Source organism: Bison bison, unplaced genomic scaffold, assembly GCF_000754665.1.
Source record: "Bison bison bison isolate TAMUID 2011002044 unplaced genomic scaffold, Bison_UMD1.0 scf7180017864304, whole genome shotgun sequence".
NCBI lineage: Eukaryota > Metazoa > Chordata > Mammalia > Artiodactyla > Bovidae > Bison > Bison bison.
The window spans coordinates 2,809,170-2,833,463 of record NW_011494876.1 but is presented as its reverse complement, the minus strand read 5'-3'; the positions used below and the strand labels follow the sequence as shown (position 1 = coordinate 2,833,463).

The following is a 24,294-nucleotide window of genomic DNA, read 5'->3' as shown; positions in this document are numbered from 1 at the left end:
GCCCGCCTCCCTGTGGAGGGTATGCCATACGTCTCAGTCCCAAGGTCTGATAACCTGGTTAATCTTCGGGCAGCGGCCACACCTGCTCTTGTGCACAGACCTTGCCAGCTTGGAGAGGCCATGGCATCTTGTGGTGTCTCTGCCACTGTCGGGCTGCTCCAGGTACAGCTGTTTGGTGCTGTTTGTCCTGGTTGCTAAGCCCCCAGCCTCCACTCATCTGTCAGAAGCGCAAGTACAGCGGGCTTGGCTTTCGTTCCTGGAGCTGTCAGAGCGCCAAAGAAAATGCCAGTGCAGCGTGTAAGTCACTCGCCAGCTTAACAGCTGTTAGAGCACTGACTGCGTTGGACAAAATGTACAAAACCTCACTGGTCCAGATTTTCTGTGTCTGTAGCTGGGCTTTAGATGGGGACCAGGCCAGCTGTTAGCTTCGAAGCAGTGTTTGCCACCCAAGTGACAGGATCGGTAAGACGCCAAGAAAAATCAGTTCTTGGTTAGTGATCCAGGTATTCAGTGCTCACGAGCTGGGTGCCAGGCACTTAGATTCCAGGCTCCTGTCAGGGAAGCCTTCTTCAGGGTCTGGAGAATTACCGCTTCAGTGACACGTCATGTCCTAATTAAACCTGGATCTTCCTCGTTGACAGGGGCAGAGAGGCTCTTCTTGGAGATAAACTATAAGGCATCATTCAGTTCTTCTGAGTCCATAGTGACCTTTCTTGGAAATGTTCTCTAATTTCAGTTGCGCTCTTCTCTACTCACTCATTTTACTTCATTTTGATGGATCAGTTCTTAAAAATGACAGTTCTCAAAAGATATCCTCACAGGGTCCTGGAGTAGTCTCTGGTCCTTTGAGACCCTTTCATATTTTGCTGCTTGCAGGAGTTGCATTGGGTAACAGGCTCATGTGTAAGATTGTTCTGGAATGAAGAAAGGCCACGCAAATGTGATAGTTCCTCTGGAGCTCTCTGCCTCTCCAGAAAGGCTTATGGATAAAGGTTTGCTGAGTTTTCTGCATAGTCCTAACAGATTGTCCCAAGGTGCCTTTGGGAACCTAGCTCTGCATGGCACATAGGTAGACCGAGGTTCTGCCTCATCCCTCTGGCTTGCCAGTCTCCTGGGGCTGCAGGGCACTCAGGTGCTGGTGTTCTCACTTCCCCCACAACAGCATGACGCCCTCTATCAAAGTGGAAAAGATTCATCCGAAGATGGATGGCACACTACTGAAATCCGCGGTGGGGCCCACCTGTCCTGCTCCTGTGAGCTCCTCAGTCAAGCCTGGCCTTAACTGCCCCTCAATACCAAAGCCAACCTTGCCTTCACCTGGACACATTCTGAATGGCAAAGGGCTTCCTGCACCGCCTGTTCTGGAAAAGAAGTCAGAAGATTACTCCAATAACAGGAAGTTTTTAAATAAGAGATTATCAGGTAACTTCATATTTTTTCTCTCAGTATTTCTTTTTCTATTAACTGGGCATTCCTGGGGGAGCAAATCAACTATTATTAGAAGTCCTCCTTTTAGAACTAGCCAACTTCAGCTTTCAGATGGAGTTCCCTAAGTTGTGTCCTTGACCTCCTCCTCCTTGGTTTTAAAGTGCACGTGTGTGTAGGCGACATAAAAGTAGCTTTCTAGTGGCGTGTTCTTGAATGAGTAGTGAGGAATGCTGGCTCACATGGTCCCTCTCCTTCGTCTGGTGACTACAATGCCCATCCTCTCAGTGATGTCGCGACTTTTTTTTTCAGTGCTCAAAACATTTTATTTTTTCCATTTATTGATAATGTGATAGAGTTGCTTCAAGTTATAATTTGCCTGAAATAAGAGAATCTCAGATTTCTATTTTCAGAATAAATGAAGGAGTGTTGAACCCATGGTAATGTCTGTGTGCTTTTGACAGAAAGAGAGTTTGATCCTGACATCCACTGTGGGGTCATCGACCTCGACACCAAGAAGCCCTGCACCCGGTCTTTGACATGCAAGGTAGGGAGGGGCCCTGGGGAGAGCCCAGTGCTCCGGGAAGCTGGGGGCCGGGGCTGCGCAGCGCTGGCCCCCCGGGTCTCTCTCACCCACAGGGCCTCTGTTCTGGTGACTTTCCTGGATTTTTAAGGGCGGTGTTGGCTCTGTTTTGATGGAGAACACCTCCAATTCAGAACACGTGGGGCTGTTGTTATAAACTGCTGTTCTGAGCTGCCCCCAGCGGGCATTGTTGTTTCCAGGAGGACAGTGATTTCCCCTAATCAATCTGTTATCATCAATGCCTTTAATTTGAGAGGCTCCCCTTTACTGTGTTTTGAAGTGTACTGACATAGGATACATCCAGAAATTTCCTTTGCATGTATGGGTAGATTCTTAAAATATTTGTGTAATCTCTGGTTCTTAATTTTACAGCAATTTAAAAAATCTGTGACTTTGAGATAGTGTTATTTTTTTAGTTTTAAAAAACCCAGGTCACGTGTAATCCTATATCTGTGTGTGCACACACACACACACAAGTATGTATATCGGTGTGTGTATACATATGCATCAGTTTGTTCAGTTGCTCAGTCGTGTCCAACTCTTTGTGACCCCGTGGACTGCAGCACACTGGGCTTCCCTGTCCATCACCACATCCCTCCTGGAGCTTGCTCAAACTCACGTCAGTTGAGTCAGTGATGCCATCCAATCATCTCATCCTCTGGCTTCCCCTTCTCCTCCCGCCTTCAATCTTTCCCAGCATCAGGGTCTTTTCCAATGAGTCAGTTCTTCGCATCAGGTGGCCAAAGTATTGAAGTTTCAGCTTCAGCATCAGTCCTTCCAATGAATATTCAGGACTGACTTCCTTTAGGATGGACTGGTTGGATCTCCTTGCAGTCCAAGGGACTCTCAAGAGTCTTCTCCAACACCACAGTTCAAAAGCATCAATCACACACACGATGAAAATGTAAAGATTCTCCCTTTCTTCCCTGAGTTTTCCTTAGAAAACTCAGCCAGTGTGCTCATGAGAAGGTGGTGTATTTACTACAAAATTAGTGTGGATGTAGGGGTGGCTTCAGTAGACCCTCTGTAAATGAGCATATATGTTTATGTCCCCAGCTACCCTGCAGATGGGTTCAAAAAGTATTCAGAATCATTGCCTTGAAGTAATTTTAAAGCCATTGTTTGGCGAAGGTTAAAAATTATAGAAGTTAGTGGTGTTCACTACAAATTAATAAAGTTTTTGATGTATTATAGTAAATTTTGCCAAGGATTATGTTTGAATAAAGACATTCAGGTTCCACTTCATCCACTAAACAGTGGAAGAATATTAAGATCTTCAGAAATGAGGAATGTTATTTGTAGATAGTTCTTATGAATATTTAATTTTAGTGTGTGGGTTTTATCTTGCAACAAGGTACTGAATATTTTGAGGAAATTGATTGGTCAAGAGCACCTTTAAATATCTAATTTTTAAAGAATTATGGATCCTTTTCTCTGAGGAAAACATACATACACGTGCATGTTCTGAATTTTGCATTTTATCACAGAGGTCATTCCACTTCAAATTCGCCTTTGAATCTCCCAGTTAAGAATTCCTCAGGACACAAATTGCTTTGCTTTCCGTCGTATTAATTGAACACTTCGAATGGTGCGTTGTCGACGGTAGCCATTTGAGCTGTGTTACACTTGTGTCCCATTCAACGTGAGCGCGTCCCTCAGCCCTGCTCCACACTGTATCACACTTGCCAGCCTCTCTCCACTCTCTCCCTGCCTGCCTGACTCTCAGCCACATAGATTTCTCAGTGTTGTGATAACTGTGGTTAGTGAAGGCTGCTTACTTTACCCAGGATGCTCTTCTTTAATTATCTGTGAGGCATGCTGATGAACCAAAAGCCTTATCAACTCCAGTTCTGCAAGGGATTTGCCCAGTCTTCTTCCTGAACCTTCAGTGGCTTTATGTGGATCCTGCCTTTTTCTCACGTCTCTTCGAGTTGTGCTTGCCCTTCACGTGTTCTGTTAACGGGTCTTGAGCGTCTAGTAGGGTGCTTAGCCTCTCTTTGCATTAGTATGTGTCCTTACCCAGGCGGGGCTCAAGTGCACCATAGAACTGGCGGAGCACACAGCATGGCGACTGGCCTGTCCTGGCACAGACGCCCGTGCTTTGCTCTCGTGGTCTGTTGGTCATTGCGTCTCCCTTTCCCTTCCTCTCTTAAGCCATGGGGCTGAACACGCTTGAGCGCCCCAGCTCAGTGTCCCCCGGCTGCTGTCCAGGTCTCTGTTAGGCTGAGGACACTGTCTGCTCTCTTGGCTGTCAGGGCACCTGCCGCTGCCCACTCCTGTCATTCTGTCGTCTGCCTGGCACCCTCGCTATCCCCTCCTCACTTCCTCATCTATCCAGTGTTCTGTTCTGTGTCCTTGCATGTTCATACAGGTAGACTTGGGCTCCTCTCCATGTAGAAACAGTTACTGCACACACATGTGGGCACAGACCTCCCTCTAGGCCCCAGGATACAGGCTTGAACAAGGCCTGGCTCCTACCCTTTATGGTAAAAGTTACCTCTGATGAGTAATACAAAGAGAGGCCAGGGTAGTCGCAGTCTTCACTAGGGGAACTGAGTCGGGGAGGCTCCTTCACCTTAGGCCTACTAGGCTGAACTTCTTGGGGTTTGTCTGGGCAGAAAAGGGGTGGAAGAAACAGCAGAGACAGTCGGTGTGAAGGCTATGGGAGGAGGGCAGAGCAAACAGCTTAGGGTCCACAGGGCAGCCTGGGGGTGGGCAGGAGACAGAGCAAGCAGCACCTGGTGCCAGAGGCGTGGGGAGCAGGGAGCACGGGTGTTAAGGCAAGCCGGGCCCCGGGCCGCCTTACAGTGGGTCTTTATCTGTGGGCTTCAGACAGTTCCCAGAGTTCTGATGGGCAACGTCAGACTGTTCTTCAGAACCCAGTGGAAATGCTATTTACTCTTCAAACCAAGCTTGGGAAATATCCATCATCTCTGCCTACTTTCTTCACTCAGTCTTGCCATGCCGGGCACCAGGGGACGCTCAGGTGAGGAGTAGCTCCTCCATCATCTGTCTGAGAGACGGGCGGGTGGACCAGTGACATCACCAGTGACATCGTGCATTCATGTGTGCGTTCAGCGCGTATTGGAGGGCCACTGTTTGTATCTGCTTTTCGTTTGAGCCATTGATGGTGTGCCAGGTGCTGTCCTAGGTGTTTGTACAGCACTGAACAAGACACAGGTTCTTGGCTTCATTTGGGTTACTTTGGGATATATTACATATTAAAGAAAAACAAGTAAAAAGTTTTTTAAAGCCCTACTCAGGTTTCTAACTGTCTGTGCCAGGTTACATTTGGGCAGACATAGTTGCAGTGTGACTGATAAGGACTGGGTTATGTTACTGAATTGCACAAGGGAATGAGAAGTCTGACTGTCCTTAAATCCTTCCCGCTGCAGCAGACATGTAAGCCTGTAGGGCAGTGTACTTGTATAATGTGTGGACAGTGAGCGCACGAGAATGATCATTTGTAGTGCTGCAGTGGCACGCATGAGGGAAGGACTCGACTCACTCATATTTGGGAGGTGTTATTTGGGCCTCTGTGGTTAGTGGCGGCTTGCTTATTTATTTATTTTTTTAATACCGACAGGGGTCCTGACAGGAAGGAGTGGTCAGGTTTACTTGACCTTTCTTCTTCTCAAGAGTAATTCCAAATTTCTAAAGATGTGACCATTTTTGATTCTGAGATTACACATTGTCTCCAGTTCCAGAAATGCTGTCTGTCCCATTTTCTTGATTTCCATAGTGAGTGCATGTTCATGGGGTTTCACGCTGCTGTGCATCTTTTCCTGTTCACAGTCTGTCTTCTCTTGGATTCACACTCTTTAATTCCCAGATCTCCCTCTGCCGCATCAGCCCCTGTTTCTAGGGTGTCTTTAGCCGCTTCCTCTGTCCTTATGGCATTGTCTCTGGAATAAAGAAGCAGTTGTATTTGATTTTTACTCTCTGGCAGTTACTGAAAGAAGACTTTCTGATACATGTTTATGGGATGTATCATCCCATAAAAGGGAAGTGTTTCTTCCCTTTTAATACTGAAAACTCTAAGTGGCCCAAGAAGAGACTTTCTAGTGGGGTTGGTGACAGTCCTGATCAATGAATTGCTCCAGTGACACAGAACTTAAGGACCTGTCACCTGTTTGTATCGTCTGCCCCTCAGTTACACACCAGGTGGCATGGTTGACTTTTTTTTCTTTCTTCTGGTGGAAGTGACATCACCAGAGTCTTATACATTTGGAGCCTGGAATATCTGCTTCTAGCTTTAAAAAAAAATAAAATTCATACTCTTAAGGTTTTTCCCTTATCAAATGCTAAGCAGCCTTTGATTATGCTAATGGTCTAGATTGCTTTTTTATTGGCATCGGTGTTCTTTGATATATGACATTAAAAAATTATTAATGACATTCCTCCATTTCTGTTTGTTTTGTTGTTGTTTCTGGTGTGTAGACACATTCCTTAACCCAGCGGAGGGCTGTCCAGGGTAGAAGAAAACGATTCGACGTGTTGTTAGCCGAGCACAAAAACAAAACCAGGGAAAAGGAATCGATTCGCCATCCGGACTCTCAGCAACCAGCGCAGCCTCTCAGGGACCCACATCCCACCCCTCCTAGAACGTCACAGGAGCCACACCAAAACTCTCACGGAGTGATTCCCTCCGAATCAAAGCCTTTCATAGCTAGTAAACCTAAACCTCACACCCCCAGTCTTCCAAGGTAAGCCGCATCCTGCAGCTCTCTCCCTCCTTCAGAGAACAGATGTGCAGCCTGTAGAGTCCTGGTGTGTCATGCTGTTGAGGACAGGCATCAGGCTAGTTGTGAGAAGAGGGCATGTTTCCTACTTGGGTTTTATTTTAAGAGGAAAAAAAAATTGTTCATCAGTAAGTTTCAACCAGGGCTCTTCATGGCCAAACAACAAGCAGCAGAGTAAAGCTAGATCTGCCTGCTCCACATGCGTGTCTCCTGACCCTGCAGAGCAGGGTGAAGCTGGGTCCTGCCTGTAATAGCGAGGGGGACACCTCACATGGCTTTGGCACCAATTTCCCATTCATGTGTCTTGCTTCTTGCAAAATACAGTAGAAGGGATTCTTGCTAGGGCTAGGCATTCAGCCTGAGTTTTTATAGCATCCTTTTACATGTATCTTCATTCATTCATCTGGGACTCTGGCCGGAGTGCACATTAGGCTTTGGAGCTGTGCAGTGAGCAGCAGGTCAGAACTTAGCCACATCCCTCAGACACAGTGATGGTGGGCTGAGTAAATGCCTGTGTGTGCTTGTATATTTAACCAAGTTCAAGTAAAGGACTTTGTATCCAGAGAGAAGGGAAAAAGGCACAGATAACCGAGGGTCTTGTGTCTCGACCATCAGTATTGGGGCCTTCTGCTTAGGAAAGTGCCGACCCTTGGCTGCTGTTGCTTAATTAACCTTTTCCCCTCACATGTCCAATTCTTGAAATGGTCGCATGAGGGGTGGAAGTGCCTCCCTGTGGAAACCTGAGTGTGTGCCTGAGCCTGTCCCCACGTGAGCCCCTTGGTTCAGCACAGTGGAGGAGTGTTCCGAGCAGGTGCCCCAGAATGCGCCCAGGGCCAGGCCGCTGATCCTTAGCAAGTCCTTTCTTTGGCCACCTTTTCATTAAAGTGCCACCATCTTAAACAAAGTGGGCTTAACTCTAGAAACATGAGGCCTTTCTGTGTTGGAAAAGCACACTACTGTCCATGAGTCCCACCTTCCAGATCACCCACATGAGCCCACCTTCTTTTATCACCTCCTGTCCCTGTTATTGTAGAGCACGTTACCTGTAATTTCACTGATCGCCTTAGTAACCCAGTTCCAAGTGACATTTGAAGAGGAATCAAAGAATTCGCTTAAGTTCCACATACATCTTGCCTTTTTTGGGGAGAATAGGAGGACCAGGTGGGAAGGAGAAAGGTTGTAAGTGACTTTGATTAGACCTGGCAGAAAGCTCCATTTGACATCGTGCGGTTCAGGAGAGAGACCCCTTCGCTCCAGGCACCCTGGATCTGCATCTGTGTACCCAAGGGCTAGTGGTGGCGCCCAGAGCTCCCCTGGTGGTTTTGGATACATGGTTGTATCTGAGTCGAGGCGGCTGATTCCCAGACATGTGGTGTGATCTGATCAGTGCTGCACTTTCTGCTCACCAAGGCCTCCAGGCTGCCCTGCTCAGCAAGGTGGGAGTGCCCCCATTGACCCTCCTCCAGTCTATGAGTCTCCACACCCTCCCCTGCCTGCCACTGAGCCAGCTTCTCGGTTATCCAGTGAGGAGGGAGAAGGCGATGACAAAGAAGAGTCTGTTGAAAAACTGGACTGTCATTATTCAGGTCATCATCCTCAGCCAGCATCTGTAAGTTCCACACCCGCCCCCGTGCCGACCCTCCCCACGTAGCAGGGACAGGGCAGTGCCGGGGGGCGTGCCGGGGACCGCAGCATGCCCTCATCCATGCGGGTCGCCCCGAGGCGGCATGCTCTCTGGCGGGCGCATCTGCTGCTGCTCGCAGTCTCTTCCATGACGCTCAGGGCTAGGCATTGTCACATTCATGCTTCACAGCCCGCGGTCCTCAGTCAGTGCTGTCTGTCCCGGCCGCTCCTTCCCGGGCCGTGCACCCTCAGAGTCCGAGAGCCCAAGCGTTTGCTTTCTTTCTTTGCAGTTTTGCACATTTGGGAGCCGGCAGATTGGAAGAGGCTATTACGTGTTTGACTCCAGGTGGAACCGGCTTCGCTGCGCCCTCAACCTCATGGTGGAGAAGCATCTGAACGCGCAGCTGTGGAAGTGAGTGCCTGTCCGCCACCTCCGGGGCGGGTGGGGCCTTGGGGCTGCATCCTCTTCATTGCTTATGGGGCTGATTTAAGGAAGGTCATCATCTCTCTGATGAACATAAGGGCTTGCCCAGCCCTGGAGGAAGGGCTTCATCATTCGTGCATTCACTCCTGCAGCAGATGTGTCTCGTTCTCGGTGCTGGGGTTTCAGGCCGAGGGGCTCCCAGATGGACGGAGCTCAGGTTCTAGGGCAGGGAGAAACGTGAAAGCCAGGCAACAGAGAACAGACATCATAGCTTGTCATAAGAGAGAATAACAGAAATGCTTATAATCTGTATCTCTTACTGAGATTACTGTAGGCCAGACACCGTAGCAAATACAGTTTTCATAGCTCCAGGCCAGAGGGCTTCATGGAGAACCTGTGTGAAGGGACCCTTGAGCTGAAATGAGTGAGTGAGAAAGAGTAGTCGTGGGACAGGCCAGGAGGAGTGGGTTCCATGCAAGGAGAACAGTGCACATGAAGGTCTTAAGTCAGAAAAGAACATGGCTTATTTGAGAACCAGCGAGGAGTCTCTTGGAACAAGAGAAGATCCGAGAGGTTGGATGACACCGATTTAGAGCCCTGGGGAGAAGGGTTTCAGGCAAAGGAGCTGTTTGCGCTGGCTTTCAGTTGAAAGTAAGGCGACCGTGTTGTGTGGCCTTACACATGCTCCTGTTTCCCCAGTGTGATTTTAAGTTGAAGAGGAGTTCCGTGGCCCAAAAAGTTTATAACCCAGTCTTTCTGAAAGGAAAGTTGTTTTTTTTTTTTCTGAAAGGAAAGTTTTTGTTATTGCAGGACTTCTCAGAGCCTTTAATGAGTGCTGTTCGTTGTAACTCTCAAATGAACATAGGATGATATCATATATAATGTGGACTGTCAGGCTCTTGTGACCTGGGAACCTGTTTTAGGGGAGCATCTGGGAGACTAGTGTTGGATAGAACCGACTTTGGGAAGCACTGAGCTTTGTTAAAGGGGGCTGTCTAGTAGTACCTAGTCATCCCACATCCTCCCTTTGGGCATCGTTTACCCTAGTGCCTCCCTGAGTAGACTCTACAAGTACATCTATTTGCCTCTCTGCTTGTGTTTCCTATTATAGTCAGAGGAAGTTGTCAGAGACCTTGGATAGTCCACGATCCAGAGGACCATGTCTGTGGTGATTAGTAGGGCTTACATTTGTTCATAGTGAAGACCAGCCCCATGGCAGTGTTACTCGGCTTTATTTCATGTTTGTTCCTAGTTCTTACTAGGTAAGAGCTCTAATGAAGTAACAGTGTTTTGACCCAGAGACAGACTTGGGCAGTGGTTTTGGAATATTTTTTGGTGGGGGTGTGGTAGCCTCAGATCAGACAACTTTAAGATGCGTGAAATCTCAGTTTCTTACCCTGTGGGACCTGGAGAGCTCACTGAGGTTACAGATCTGTGGGTTTAACATACTCGTCAGGGCTTAGAAGAGTCCCAGGGATTTCTATCCCTGTTACGTTGATGAGTGGTTTACGGCCAGGGTTTGGGTGAGAGACTTTGAGTTGCTTCTTGGTGGCTCCTGCAGAGAGACATCTTTGCACTGTAGTGTCTGAAGCAGCAGGGTCCCCTGGCTGACTGCTGTTCCGTCTCTGTGCTGTGTCGAAGTCTGCCTGCCTTATCAGTCACTTGCTCCCAGTGAGGAGGAAACTTTCTTTCCATTACTGTGACCTTTGATTTTAAAAAATCAGTTCAGCAGAGACAGGCTGCTCAGTGATGAGCTGGCATACAGGCCTGGGGTGGGTAGGAGCTTGGAGAGAGGTGCCAGGCCAGATGCTTGAGGAAATGAGTGCTCTCGACACAGGATTGAGGGGGGCTGGCACAGGCAGCCCCTGGGATTTGCCAGGAGCGGCTCAGCACTTCTCAGCAGAGGAGAACTCCTCTTGAGGTGGCGTCTTTGAGGCACTCAAGGAGCCTCCTGATGCAGTCCGGGTCCCACGCCCTGACGCAGCTGCACGTCCTCTCTCCTGCGAGGAGCCCCAGCGCTGTCCTGAGCCCTCGTGCTTCGGTTGCTGTGGCTAAGCCGGGGGTACGTGGGGGACTGTAAGCTGGCAGTGGTTCAGTGGTCCGCAGTGTGTGGAGGCTCTGGATGGCAGTGAGGGCAGCTGGCTCTTGCTCTGACTCAGCCTGTGTGCTCCGTCTGTTGTCTGTGTGCCGTTACCACCAAGGACGGGCTGGGATGGTCATCAGATTTTGATGTGAGTTTTCTTTTTTTTTAATTTTTAAGACTGGCTAAAAAAGGAAAAATGGATACAAAGAGGCACATAGTAAAAAGTTTTACTTCCCCTGATCGCCATGCTCCTGTTTTCCACCCACTCCTCACAGACAGTTTTATTAGTTGCTTGTATGTCTTGGGATTATTCATGCAAACGTAGGTCAGTAAGACTGCCTAGTCTTTTTTTTTTTTTGGTCTCTTCTTTATGCAAAAGGTAGGAAATGACTTGAAAGAGCTTTTTAATGAGAAACTAGTAATGTCATCCAGAGTCCACATCCCTGCCCCTATGGAAGCCTTTACTTTTCCCCAGGTTTGGTTCCAGCAGCCTGGCCTTGAGGCTCCGTCCTCCTAAGCCACCTGGTGGCCATGAGACGCCACTGCACCCAGGGAGCCCGGGCCCCTGCATTGAGTTTCAATCAGGGCTTCTCACAGGTGCCAGTGCCCCAGGGGTCTTGCTGAGATATACTGTCTGATGAAGGAGGTCTAGGGTGGGGCCCAGGGACTCAGCATTTCCAATAAGCCTCTCCTGTAATGTCAGTGCTTATCCTTCGTGAGTAACATGGGGATAGAAGCCCAGCTTCTCAATCAACCTCAGCATCTGGAGAAATCTAGAAGTTACTAGTGCCTGGACCCCCACCCCCGTGATCCTGGTGTGGCCTGAACGCCACGGATGATTGTGACGTGCAGCCACGTTTGGAAGCACAGACTTAGAGTAGGAGCCGCACTCTTGCTGGGGGAAGGTTTTAAGGCTGGTGTGAACACTTGCAGTTATTTAATTCCTTTTATGAATAGCTATAGTTCGTCTCAGCACCCTACTCCAGCACTCTTGCCTGGAAAATTCCATGGACGGAGGAGCCTGGTGGGCTGCAGTCCATGGGGTTGCTAAGAGTTGGACACAACTGAGCAACTTCACTTTCACTTTTCACTTTCATGCATTGGAGAAGGAAATGGCAGCCCACTCCAGTGTTCTTGCCTGGAGAATCCCAGGGACGGGGGAGCCTGGTGGGCTGCCGTCTATGGGGTCGCACAGAGTTGGACACGACTGAAGCGACTTAGCAGCATAGTTCGTCTCAGAAAGCATCGAGAGAGATTTGGCAGCGATCTAGGCCAGCTCTCTGACTTGAAGGCTGAGGAGCACTGCTGGTAGTTGGATCAGCCAGAGCTGCCGCGTGAAGTGTGGGGCAGGGCAGTCTTGGCAGCTGACTTCTAGTCAGGCCATTTGCTGTTTTGCTACCTGAGTGTTAATTCTGCTATAGGGTTTTTTGATATTTTGGTGCTGTTAGATTTTAAAAGTCATAGCTAAAATAAAAGTGGGGAGGGTCCCTCATGTGACTGTTTGAATAGATACCCAGATAGTATTATCAGAATCCATTGTCAGAACACTGACCAGAAATCCCCTGAGATTTGGGGCTTCCCAGCTCTGCAGGCAGTATCTGGGACCTGGCAGTTGTTACTAACTAGCTGTGTCCTTCCTTTTTCCCTGTTTGTTCATGAGTTCTCTTAGTGTTTGAGTGCCTTTGTGTTCTAGACCTTGTGCTGGATGGACAGTAGTAAATCAGCTGTGAATTGCTGCATCTGCAGAGACGCTGGACAGTAATCCTCAGTCACACGTTTTAAAACTACCAGAGCCTTCCCAAGTCTAGGAATGGGGCAGAGCGGGAAGTAAGCAAGTTAGGAAAGTCATATTTCCTAAAAAAGTGATGATGGGCCAAAACGGAAGGATGAGCAGAAGTTGGGGTGACCGTGTCTTAGGCAGAAGATACATGAGGTCTAGCGCCATGACCTGGTTTAGGAAGAAGGAAGATCAGTAGCCAGAATCAGGGCGTTCGTGGCGCTGGATGAAAGGATATGGTATGAACATGTGGCCCCAGCGCATGGACTTAAGGCCAGTGTTCTCAGAGCACAGGAAAGTGTGAAGAGTTTGAAGTGACACTCCTTGTGGCTCAGCATCTTGGCGCGATCCCTCTGACCAAAGGATGTATTCGGTGCCAGAGGTGTAGGAGGTCTCCTTCTGAAAGTTTCCACGAAGGGCCCTGGTGGACGCTGCTCATGCCCTCTTCTGTTTTGCAGGAAGATCCCGCCCGTTCCCAGTACCACATCGCCTGTGTCCACACGTGTTCCTCACCGGACAAACTCTGTGCCGACGTCACACTGTGGGGTTAGCTACCTGGCAGCAGCCACCGTGTCACCTTCCCCTGTCCCGCTCTCGTCCACCTGCGTCTCCCCCAGCAGTAAGTTGGTCCCAGCTCACGGAACCACACTGAACGCCCAGCCCGCCGCCTCCGGGGCTGTGGACCCTGTGAGTAGTATGCAGTCCAGACAAGTGTCTTCCTCCTCCTCCTCCCCCTCCACGCCCTCCGGCCTGTCCTCCGTGCCCTCCTCCCCCATGGCCCGGAAACCTCAGAAGCTGAAATCCAGCAAGTCTTTGCGGCCCAAGGATTCTTCTGGTAACAGCACGAACTGTCACAACGCCAGTAGCAGTGCCGGCGGCGGCTCAGGAAAGAAACGCAAAAACAGCTCCCCACTGTTAGTTCCCTCGTCCTCCTCCTCATCATCTTCGTCCTCTTCTTCTCATTCCATGGAGTCTTTTAGGAAAAACTGTGTGGCTCACTCTGGACCTCCCCACCCCTCAGCAGTAGCTTCTGCCCCGGGCATCAGCCTCAATTGCGTGGCCAGCCGAGCGAACTCGGTGGGTGGCCGGCACGAGCAGCCGGGGTGCCGGGGCACCTCCAGCGGGAACCCCTGCGAGTCCATCAAGAGGATGAGCGTGATGGTCAACAGCGGCGATTCCACACTCTCCCTCGGCCCCTTCGTGCACCAGGCCGGCGGCGAGCTACCCGTCAACTCCCACGGCGCCTACCCGCACTCACACACTCCTCTGGACAAACTCCTAGGAAAGAAAAGAAAGTGCTCACCCGGCTCGAGTGGTGTCAACAGCAGTGGCGGCAGCAGCAAGCCCACCAAGGTGGCCAAACTGCCGGCCGTGAACAACGTCCACGCGAAACACGTGGGCCCCAGCCCGGGGGCACCGGGGCTGACGAACAGCTCCCTCCTCCATCAGGTAGGACAGGGCCTGGGGGCCCCGTGGGGAGGCTCGTGGCCTCTCCCTTGACATGGTTGATCAACTCAGAGATCTGTGCGGTCGGTTTGGTGGGTTTGCCTAAAAGCAAGTGTCCGGCTTCACGGTGTCTTTTAAGAAAAGGCCGAGTTGAAGGCCAGATGAAGGTCACACGGGCGCCTCTCTGCCAGACTCTCTGATGACTCGGAAGATGCTCCTGGCTAAGGAGGCCACACCAAGCGCATTTCAGCAGCTGGGGCAGTGGACACCGTCCTGCATGACGGTGGGGCCCTCCGTGTCCTGGAGCGCAGTCCTTTCGTACGTTTTTCTGAAGAAAGCTGGGCGAAAATCAAGCTGATGTAGAAGGGGATGATTTAAATTTGAAAAAGGCTGTTAATATTTTTCCCATCAAAGAGTTTCAGATTTTCATGTTAATTCCCTCCCTCTGTGTTTTCCTTCCTGTTTTCCAAGGAGGCAGGGAAGCAGAATTTAACTATGGCAGAGCAGAAGACTAATATCTCATTGAAGTTAACAGATTGAAAAGAAACCTCAATGTGACCTGTTTCTAGAAAAGGGCTTGTCGGGCATCGGATTGGTTACTGACCGTGGTTTCTCTGGCTGTGTCTTGTCTCCTCCCCACTCCTCCTCCGGCTGCTGTTTGCTCCTGTGGCCAGTTCCTCCACCTTCCTCTTTGTTCTGTCCAGCTCCTCTCTCATCTTGTCATTTCATTCAGCAGAGCACTTTCTGTCTTTGCTTACAAGCAGGAATTTCAGCAGTGTCACCCTCAGAGCTCTGCTTTAAAATGTGAGGCTCTTTTTGTTTTGTTTGGTTTTGTTTTCCCTTCCTCATCTTCAAAACTGAACATAAATGTCAGACTAGAACTTGTCCAGAAAATACCAAGAAGTTTCTTCATGAGACAGAAGTTTCCCTCCAGTATATGTGTGAATGAAAACTCGGCGCCAAAGGTGTGGGGAAAATAATGACGCATAAATTTCAGTAGCAGCTGCTTCAGTTCTTCTCTTTGAGCCACAAATACATACGGGCTATTTGTGTGTCATTTGGGCCTTTGAACAGGATTCCTGGACAAGTGAAAACTTCTTGATTTATAGTTTAATGATAAGTATAAAAATGCACTGCAAACCCTGTAAGAATCCATCCCTTAGTAATACCCTTCTGAGCATAGTTTCCCGATTCATGTGAATCCCGGGAGGGAAGTCCCACTGCACGCACCCCTGTCACGGAGCGGGCCGTCTTCACACGGAGGCCGCTGCAGACCAGACCGCCCCTGGTGTCGGGGCAAGGTGGAGAACTGGTGAGTGGGCGCCTCGTCTGCACAGAGCGGCGACTCCCAGAAACTTGCTCTAATTTCAGAGAGAAACTGCGCATCTGAACCTTCATGAGAAATTTAACCATTTTCCAAAGCTCTGTAGTTTTTTTTTTCATTTTGTCTTGATCTGGTGAAGCCCACACATCTCTCAGCTAAGTTTGGCTCAGGAGCTTCCCATTTGCCACCTCTCATTTCCACCATCTGAGGAGGACTACGTCCCCCTTGGACAAACAGCCCATGTTTAGGTTCTTTTCCTTAAAAGCAGTTTCACATCATGTTTGTATTTGAGAAAGGTTTTCTCTGTGCAGTGCAATACTTTCTGTTACGCTACACAAACTCGGTGGGCGGGGGGTGTGGGGCATGGCTACAGACCACAGGATGGACGAACTGCCCAAAAAAGTATTGCATATTTTTACATCCCTGATCATTTAGCTGCAAGAGGCAACCAGTAGCTTTCTTCAGACTATCAAAGGGACCCATGCCTCCAAAATGCTGTACAGAAGTCTGCTCTTAGACCACTAGGGGCCTGACCTCGCTCTTCTTCATGGAGCAGATTTTAGAGCCGAGATAACTGGGCTGGTTTGAGTCCCTTCAACAGCAGAATCGGGGACCTGCTGGGGAGCCTGGGAGATATTGCTGAGTGCCCGCCCAGCCCCTGAGTCAACTTGTGGGCTTTGCCACCAAGGACCTAAAAATAGCTCACTGCAGGCCAGCGAAGGCCAGAGTTCCCTCTCCCTGCCTCCCCTCCGCCTTGGGTGTGAGCTTTCACACCTGTGTGCTTGCCCATTTGACCTTGTTCAATTCTCAGTTGACAACCTGGAAAAGCCTCAAGGAAGCAGCATCCGTAAATAGAACCAAAAGGCAAACATGTGAGCCTTTTCTCTAAGCTAGAAACCCAGGCTGCATCTCTTCTGGACTGTTTTCTGAGAGCCAGTCTCTTAGAAGGGTTGTGCCCAAGGTCGTTGGAGACTGTTGAAAGCTAAAACCAAGTTCTCTAGCTGCCTGCTCCTGGCACGGCCCGGGCAGAGGAGACATGAGCGGTGCGTGGCCTTGGGAGTACCTTTTTAGAATCAGGGCAGGGCTGGGGACAGCCGCTTACTTACCTTCCGATGTCTCCCCACCCCCCTCTTTTTTGAAAGCCAAAGGCCCATCCCTGACAGCTGGAAATAGCATGGGGAGGAATAATGTGGACACTTTGGACGACAAGTTACACCTCCACTCAGCACTCTGAATTCCACGACACCTTTGAGTCTGTTTTCCCAGCCTCCTGTGGGCCTCGAGGGTAGAAATCTGCCGGGCCGTTGTTTTAATGAGGATGCCCCTGAAGCTTTGTCTGTAGCAGTGAGTACTCGTTACAGGACACTGGATCAAGTCCAGCCACCGAGTTGCTTTTATCAGTGTTAGAGGTCTGGACGGCTTGCTGCCACCTGTGAGAAGTTCCTGTCTCGTTGTTGCACCTGCAGTGTATCACCGAGCCGCTCTTGGAGGAGGCTGGCTGGCGCCAGTGTCTCGGCAAGAGTGTGACTGTAGTCTTTGCTCCCTCTCTCCCTCCCTCACTCTCCCTGCCTAGGTCTTCCCTCACCCTGGCATTTGTAGGCCCCAGGTCCCTCTGCAGCAGTCAGATACCGTAACTGGAGAGAACTCTGGGGGCAAGCAGAGCTGCACCCCGAGCAGCCCTCTGGAGAAGGGAGTCTGTGGCTAGGTGTTTACATCGGGAGTCCGGAATGGAGTGTGGACGTTAGTGTGAGGCGCCGTGATAAAAGAGCCTGTGTTTTCGCCCAGCCTTTTGCAAGTAATTCGGGATCAGAAGCCGTCAGAAGTTTTTCATGTGTGAACTGGTTTAAAAGCCATTGATGGCCAGAGAGCAAGGATACACCAGTGTAGAGGCTTACTTTTCATGGTACAAAAGCAATTCTGTGTGAATTTAAAAAAAGAAAAGAAAATGCAGACAATTTTGATATGGAGAGCCAAATTTTGATGGGAGGGGGCAGACAAAAATCACTGTGGGGGAAAATTTTCCACGATTTCCAAAGAGATTGATTTTTTTTTTAACCTTTGTTTTCATGTTAAACAATATGATTAGGCCAGTTGTCCTGCCCAGGCTCCTGTTTTTAAAAATTGCCTTTGTAACATGAAATAACTGGGATGCAGCAGAATCTGTCACTCACCAAGTCACTGGAATACTTAGATGTTTCCGAGGCGCTCTGTGTGTTCCCCTCAACCTCTTTGGATCCTGTCCTGGGACTAAGTGTCAATTTCTGTTTGGAGCACTCCCGGTGTTGTGCGTATCTACACCCCGTATCCTGCCGCTGCACACGTTTCTGGGGATGGCATTGAGGTGGGCAGCAGGCACCCAGGGCGGGGTGCAGGTGACGGCACCCATGTGGAGGTGGTGGGGTGCTCCGTGACATACCTCCTTTCTTGGGATTAATGCCTGTGATGTTCCTGAGGGTTTCAGAGACCACCCACCCACCCCCCACCCACCCAGAATGTTTTTTCTAGTACTTAACCCCCAGAGAAAGAGTTTGATAGGTTAAGGCATCTCTGCCTGAGAAGGTGCCATTGAATTTGAGGGGATGAGCTGGAGCTTTTCAATAGTTGATTCCACCGGCACCTCCTGAAAGGAGAACCAGGCATTTCACTTAGAGGAACACAGGAAGTTGCCAACCACAGGGTAAATTTCCCAAGGCTCCAATCATGGCCCCAGATAGAGCCAGGACAGAGCCAGTCAGTGCATCTATTTTCCTTACAATTCTTGGATTACAAACTTCAGATTCAGGGAATTTTCAGTCAACAACAGGTAGAATGAATAAATACTTGGTTACCAGCCTAATAATGTGAATCGCTACAGAATTATTATGTAAGATAACAAAGTTTATGGAGATACTTTAACTATAAATTGATGTAAAATATTGATTCTTTTTTTTAAAGGAAGTATCTTGTTCAGTTATTATGCAATCAATTAGTAAATGTTTTTAAAATGATACTGTAAGAGAGCTTGTAAGAAGAGTGCACAGATGGGCCCATTTGGTGTGGTTAGGAGAGGTTGGTCTGGTTTTTCATCCCAGGAGAGGGACAGAAGGAGGTAAGAGGAAGTCAGAACGTACCTAGCTGATTCCTCAGTGACAAGTGCAATGGGGGATGGGTAGAATTTATTTTCAGAGCCAAGGGGACTTGATGGTTATAAATAAAGTTGCTTTTAATGATGGAATTGTAGACAGATCTTGTTGTTCCAGAAGATGTGAATAGGACCCATGATAGAAAGTTGACTCAGAATAATGTAGATATTTAGATAAGTGAATCTTGATCCTTTGATTTCTTAGATTGAGGTTTTAATTTCATTATTGTCTCCCGGTAGTACACAGAGCATCGGGATTAGGAAATTAGCCATTTTGGACTCTGCCTGCCACAAACAGACCTATTCTAAACAGTGCTATTAAATTTTAGACTGTTGTTCAAATATTTTTATTTTCTCCTACAACTACTTTTTATTATAATGAACAAGTAAGACCATTTAAAACACGGGAGTACAAGTATTTTTTAGAACTGAATTAACTTGCAGAAACCAAATTTGCAGTGGTTGGGTTGTTTCTAGACAGACTTTGGTATCAATTTAAAACCAAGATAACTTTTATATTCTTTCCAATAGAATTCCGTGACAACTCCTGCAGTTTTCTTAACTTACAAAAAAAGAAAAAGTGCTGCAATGATGAACAAAGAATTATACGAAAACCTACTTTTGTATCTTTATTTTGGAATTTCTTGTTCTATTATAAATATGGAAGTATCCCTATTTGAGAAGACATATTTTGTTAAAAATGAATTGTACATATTTAAATATGTATTTTTGCACAGGTCTTTTTTTCTGATATCCTGTTTTGGTACAGTTGAGATCATCTAGTATTTATTTATTAATTAATAAAAGTAAATACCTTTTTATAATTTGAAGTGGCTCACTGCCAAGCCAGTAGTTCTAGGACCTGCCTCCTTTACCATGTAAGGGACGCCTCTGTTCTGTGAAAGTCTTCTGTCCCTTTCAGTGTCTCGGGAGTGGATTCGTGCAGATGAAGTGGGCATTGCTTCTCCCTAGTTGCTTGATTTCCCTGTAGACTACATGTAACAAGTGACACACTGCTTTTCTTTTGTTATGTGTGAGAGTGAGTGTGTGTGTGTGTGCGCCCCGAGCACACGGGTGTTAGTATGTGACGCGATTAAAACTAATGGGAAAAACACAAAACTGAAAGTGCCTGAACCTAGTTTTAAGCTTAGACAGATTCTTTAAAAAGACTTGAATGTTCAGTTGAACTTTTTTGGAGTTTGCTTTTTCCACCTAAATATTGTTACTTAAATTTTAGGGGAGGAGTTGAAAACCACCAAATGCTGGTAATTTTATAAGGTGTTTTAAAATCAAGACCTTTTGGTTCACAGGAATTCAACTGGCAATGAATTGCCCAGTGGCACCAAGGGTTACAAATCTTCTGTCAGCCAGCAACTTAACAGCGTGTCCGTTTTGTTATTCACTCGTGAAATGCAGAGTTTAAAATAGAATATTTAAAATATTTTGTATTCCAAAAAATATAATACAGAGTACCTCTGAGAACATTGAAAAAAAATGTATAATTTGAAAAAATGTAACTTATAAAGGCAGCTGTCTTCCTGCAAGAGTTCTGTTGCCAAGGAATTTCTTAATGTCTCTCATTCTGTCCTGCGGTGGGGGGGAAAGTTGGGCTTTGGAAAAATGATTGTTAAAAGTTTCATTATGTTTAGCAGAAAAATAATCATTTTTACATTTTGTGTAAAACCTTTTACATTTTCAGATCATTTAAATGAGCACTACATACTGTCAGTGTGAGTGTAGGGCCTTGAAAGCATTTTGCCGGTTTCTTTCTTTTTTTTTTTCTTCCCTTTGAGCTTGGTTATAAAAGCAATCTCCTGTTTAAAATGTGTGAATAGTTTGATCATTTGTACACATAATCAAGAGCATCTCAGCTGGACTTTTTGTTGGCTGCTGTATAGAACATGAACAAATGTCAAGGGATAGAGGATTACTTTGGATATTTAAAAGAGAAGAAGAAATATATAGTCTATTTGTTTTGTAACAAGTTCTGTAAATAAAATAATTTATACTATTTATAAGAAAAGTTGTGCTTTGCTTTATGAGAAATTAGTTTGTGGAACAAACATGTTAACGGGCAATAAAACTAGGATTTCTCAATAAATAAGGTTGGCTGCATGAAATATTTTACATGTTTCTGCCTCGTTGTGATCCTGAACCTCTCCCGATCTAGTCTGACTCTTCATTTTTAACATCAGACACCCTTGTAAAGCCCCTTCCTTCAGCTTCCCTTCTGTGCAAGCTACAAACTTTAAGGGCTTAAGATGTTTCCCTTCTTGGGCACAGAACTTCACCGTGGGTAAATTAATAACTGGCTAAACAGTGAGCACCACTGTATTCGCGCCCTGTAGGTTTGTCAGCAGAAGGAAATTGATAGGGTGAGAAATGCATTCTGTTTGTATTATTTGATGGCATGTGGTCAGTTTTGATTGCAGGTAAGTCTGTGTGTGGGGGGGTATTTAATCTTTATTTTACATTGGAGTATAGTTGATTAACAATGTTGTGTTTGTTTCAGGTGTACAGCAAAGAGGTTCAGTTACATGTATACAGGTATCCTTTTTCAAATTCTTTTCCAATTTAGGTTGTTACAGAATATTGAGAGAGGTAAGTTTTTATCCCAAGTGGGTCTGGTTTCTTTCTTTCTTTTTTTTTTTACATACCTCCCTCTCTGGCAATACAAGTATATTAGTATTAGGCACAGCATAATCTTTCATCTCAAGAAATTTGGCCATTTTTACCATTTGCAAACCATTCTTACAAATTCCAAATTATTTTTGTTGCTTAAAAGACTAAGGGAAGCAGTGGATCTGTGGACTGGAATAAAGGTGAGTAATTACAGGAAGGGGTCAGGCTGGCTTCAGTCCCCACTGCCCTGCTCCATGGACTTACATTCCATCCTTAGATCAGCTGACTGTTCAGACTCGTTCTTAATAAATTCCCTATAGGTAACTCCTTTCACTTTGGATGTGCCCCTGAACGTCCCAGGAGAAGGTTCACTCACTCGTCCTCTCGTGCTTTTCTCACTTCTGTTCTCTTGCAGGTAACCTGACCCGGGACAGCAGGAGATTACCCCAGTTCACTGAGCAGGGGATTGGCAGTTTTGGATCTTGACCTGAAGGAATCAACCGGCAGAAAGGCAGGTGAGGTCATCCCAGGCGGAGGGAGCAAAGTGGGCCAGCACAGGTGGGAAGACACACAGACTGGAGGAAGGCTGTGGCTGAACGGGGAGGGGTCCGACAGGGTAGGAGCAGGTGGCACCAGATCGTTCAGGACCTTTCATGTCAGGGGGCCTGCATCCTTAGGAGCGTGCGATTCAACCAGATGTCACTGTCAGAGCCCAGAGATTTTCACAGCCCAGTCCTAGCACATTGTAGCTGCCGAAGGTAAAAGCCATTCACATCTGTACTGGCGACTGTGGAAAATCAAAGAAGCACTTAACCCTCTTTCCCTTTTTCTCACATTTTCACTCTTGCCTAATCTCTGTCTTTAGCCTTTACTCTCCACCCCTCAAGTCCTCCTCGTAAAACTCTGCCCTAAATCAGAGCTCAGGTTCTGTGCCTTCTGACTCCACTGTCTGCTCTCACAGTCCTCTCTTTCTCGTAAGAAACACTTGTTCCTATTGCGAGTGGGATGTATTAAATGAGTCTAATATGTATATTTTAATCTCTACCACATAGGACCCTCCCAGGTCAGAATGGGCAGGTGAGGACAGAATGGACAGATGAGAACCCAGGGACAAAAATAACTGATAAAGCTGTCGTAGTGATCCAGGTAGCAGCCATTAAGTTTCTAAACTAAGACAGTGACCATGTGGATAAAGTGGAAACTTATTCAAGGATCTTTTAAAGGTAAAACTAACAGATTTTGAGGTCTCATATGGGGAAGAGGGAGGCTAAGGTAATTCAGAGATTTCTGGCTTGGTCAGGTTGGTTGAGCCTTAAATGAAATACATGCTGTGGTGATAGAGAAGGAAGACACTGCCATGAATTTGAGTTGCCTGTGTAATACCCAGTGGCTATGTATGTACAGTCTGGAGCTTAAGAGACGGATTTGAGCATAAAATAGAATTGTAGGGTTGCCTTTCACTAGGAGTGGATGAGTTCATCTAGGAAAAATAGGTAGCAATCTGACTTGTTATTAGTTTAATGCTCATCAAGTTGGAGGCCGATGCCCCAGATGTGGTGGTGAGCACTTCGCATCCCTTCTCTCTCTCAAATCCCCTAACAGAGTACGTACTTGAGTGCTCCTTCTCCTGCTGATGAGTGGCTTCCTAAAAGCTAAGTGTCTCTGCCCCACAGGGCCAGCCTTTGAATTCAGGTCTGTCAGATCAGCAGTTCTTAATCTTTTTTTTTCCTTTCTATAGATTCTCAGGATCACATGAAAGAAATCATAGCTTCTGTCTGACAGAGGCATGAGCACCCCACCTTCTATGTTCCTTTTCCATAACATTTCTTAAGATTTCACAAACTTAAAGCCCATGCGCCATGGCCAGAGAGAGAAGACCGCCCAAAACGAAACCCTGGAAAAGAGAATGTTTTGGTGAAAACAAACAGAGGCAGTACCAGAGGCATCAGGGAAGGCAGAGAAGGATGCAATCGAGTTGGTTTAATTAGAAGTTTAGACTGTTTTATCTTATTTATCAACCCTATCCACCCACTTAGGTGATTTGTTTTTCTTTTTTTTCTTCTGCTTCTTTCTCCAGGATAACTAGAATCAGTGTTGAGATGAAAAGTTAGACCCTGGCCTGGGCAGGGAGACTGCTGAAGAATTAAAAATATGAGTGTGGCCAAGTGACGGCCTCATCTGGGTATTCAAGGAAGAATGGGGAGCTGCCATGTAAGTCCATACAAGCCCCTAAAGATGTTGTATTTGCACTTTCCCTCTTGTTATGTCTTATGATCCTCCTGGGTAACTTGTCTATGATCAGATCAGTTCAGTGATCGTTCAGAGTTACGGAGCACGGTCCATGTTCAGTTTTATATGGCCAGTAGTGAAGAAGGGCTCTCTGTGTCCAAGACAGATCCAGAATTAGCACGGTGACACACGACTAGGTCAGGAAGCAAAGGCATAGGACAGTAGGGTCCAAGTGGCAGTCCAGGTTTCATTTTCAAAAGCAGGGCTGTTCAGAGGTGTTTGTGATTCCTCAGTCCTGAGTGAGACCCTGATGGTGGATAGAAGTGGCATGGAGGAAAATAGCACTGGAGTGAAGGCTTGGGAAGTGAGCTGTCACTGTACAGGTTGTCTTTTCCAGAGGCGTTAGAGTTGAGAGGGAGTCAGAGCCAGCTGCTCAGGTTTGGAGTGAACGGGACATGGTGGCTTGGAGTTCTCAGGGTGGTGAGCACAGTGAGTGCTGGGTAGTGAGCAGCTTCATCGAGAAGGCATTTTGAATGAGGGTGGAAACTTAACGGCCAGCAGAGAAGCAAGGCAGTAGGGAACCATGGACATCATCTTGGCCCCAAGTTCCTGAGGTGTAGATGAAAGAAGATCCTCTAAGCCAGAGGGTTTCTAGAAAAGTAGAGTCCTCAAAAACCTAGTACAGAGTTTTACCAGTACCCACCTAACATGCCTCTTGAGAAACCTGTTTGCAGGTCAGGAAGCAACAGTTAGAACTGGACATGGAACAACAGACTGGTTCCAAATAGGAAAAGGAGTACATCAAGGCTGTATATTGTCACCCTGCTTATTTAACTTCTATGCAGAGTACATCATGAGAAACACTGGGCTGGAGGAAGCACAAGCTGGAATCAAG

General features: G+C 47.3%; 1 protein-coding gene and 1 long non-coding RNA gene across 4 annotated transcripts in view; both read left to right on the top strand.

Annotated features, from left to right (window-relative positions):
* The window catches only part of ATXN7 (ataxin 7), a 38,472-nt gene extending 17,906 nt beyond the window's left edge, over positions 1–20,566 (top strand). The window contains exons 3-8 of the mRNA XM_010851530.1: positions 1,163–1,422; positions 1,890–1,972; positions 6,449–6,714; positions 8,161–8,359; positions 8,664–8,785; positions 13,116–20,566. Coding sequence (XP_010849832.1) covers positions 1,163–1,422; positions 1,890–1,972; positions 6,449–6,714; positions 8,161–8,359; positions 8,664–8,785; positions 13,116–14,157 — 1,972 coding nt within the window. The 3' untranslated portion in view covers positions 14,158–20,566. The remainder of the gene's footprint in view (positions 1–1,162; positions 1,423–1,889; positions 1,973–6,448; positions 6,715–8,160; positions 8,360–8,663; positions 8,786–13,115) is intronic.
* Positions 20,567–21,071: 505 nt separating this feature from the next.
* Positions 21,072–24,294, top strand: part of LOC104997059 — a 23,390-nt gene continuing 20,167 nt past the window's right edge. The window contains exons 1-2 of one of the 3 annotated variants that reach the window (XR_826284.1): positions 21,072–21,685; positions 23,248–23,381. This is a non-coding gene — a long non-coding RNA (uncharacterized LOC104997059). Of the gene's footprint in view, positions 23,382–24,294 lie in introns of all 3 variants that reach the window. The other 2 variants (XR_826283.1, XR_826282.1) reach the window with 2 other exon arrangements.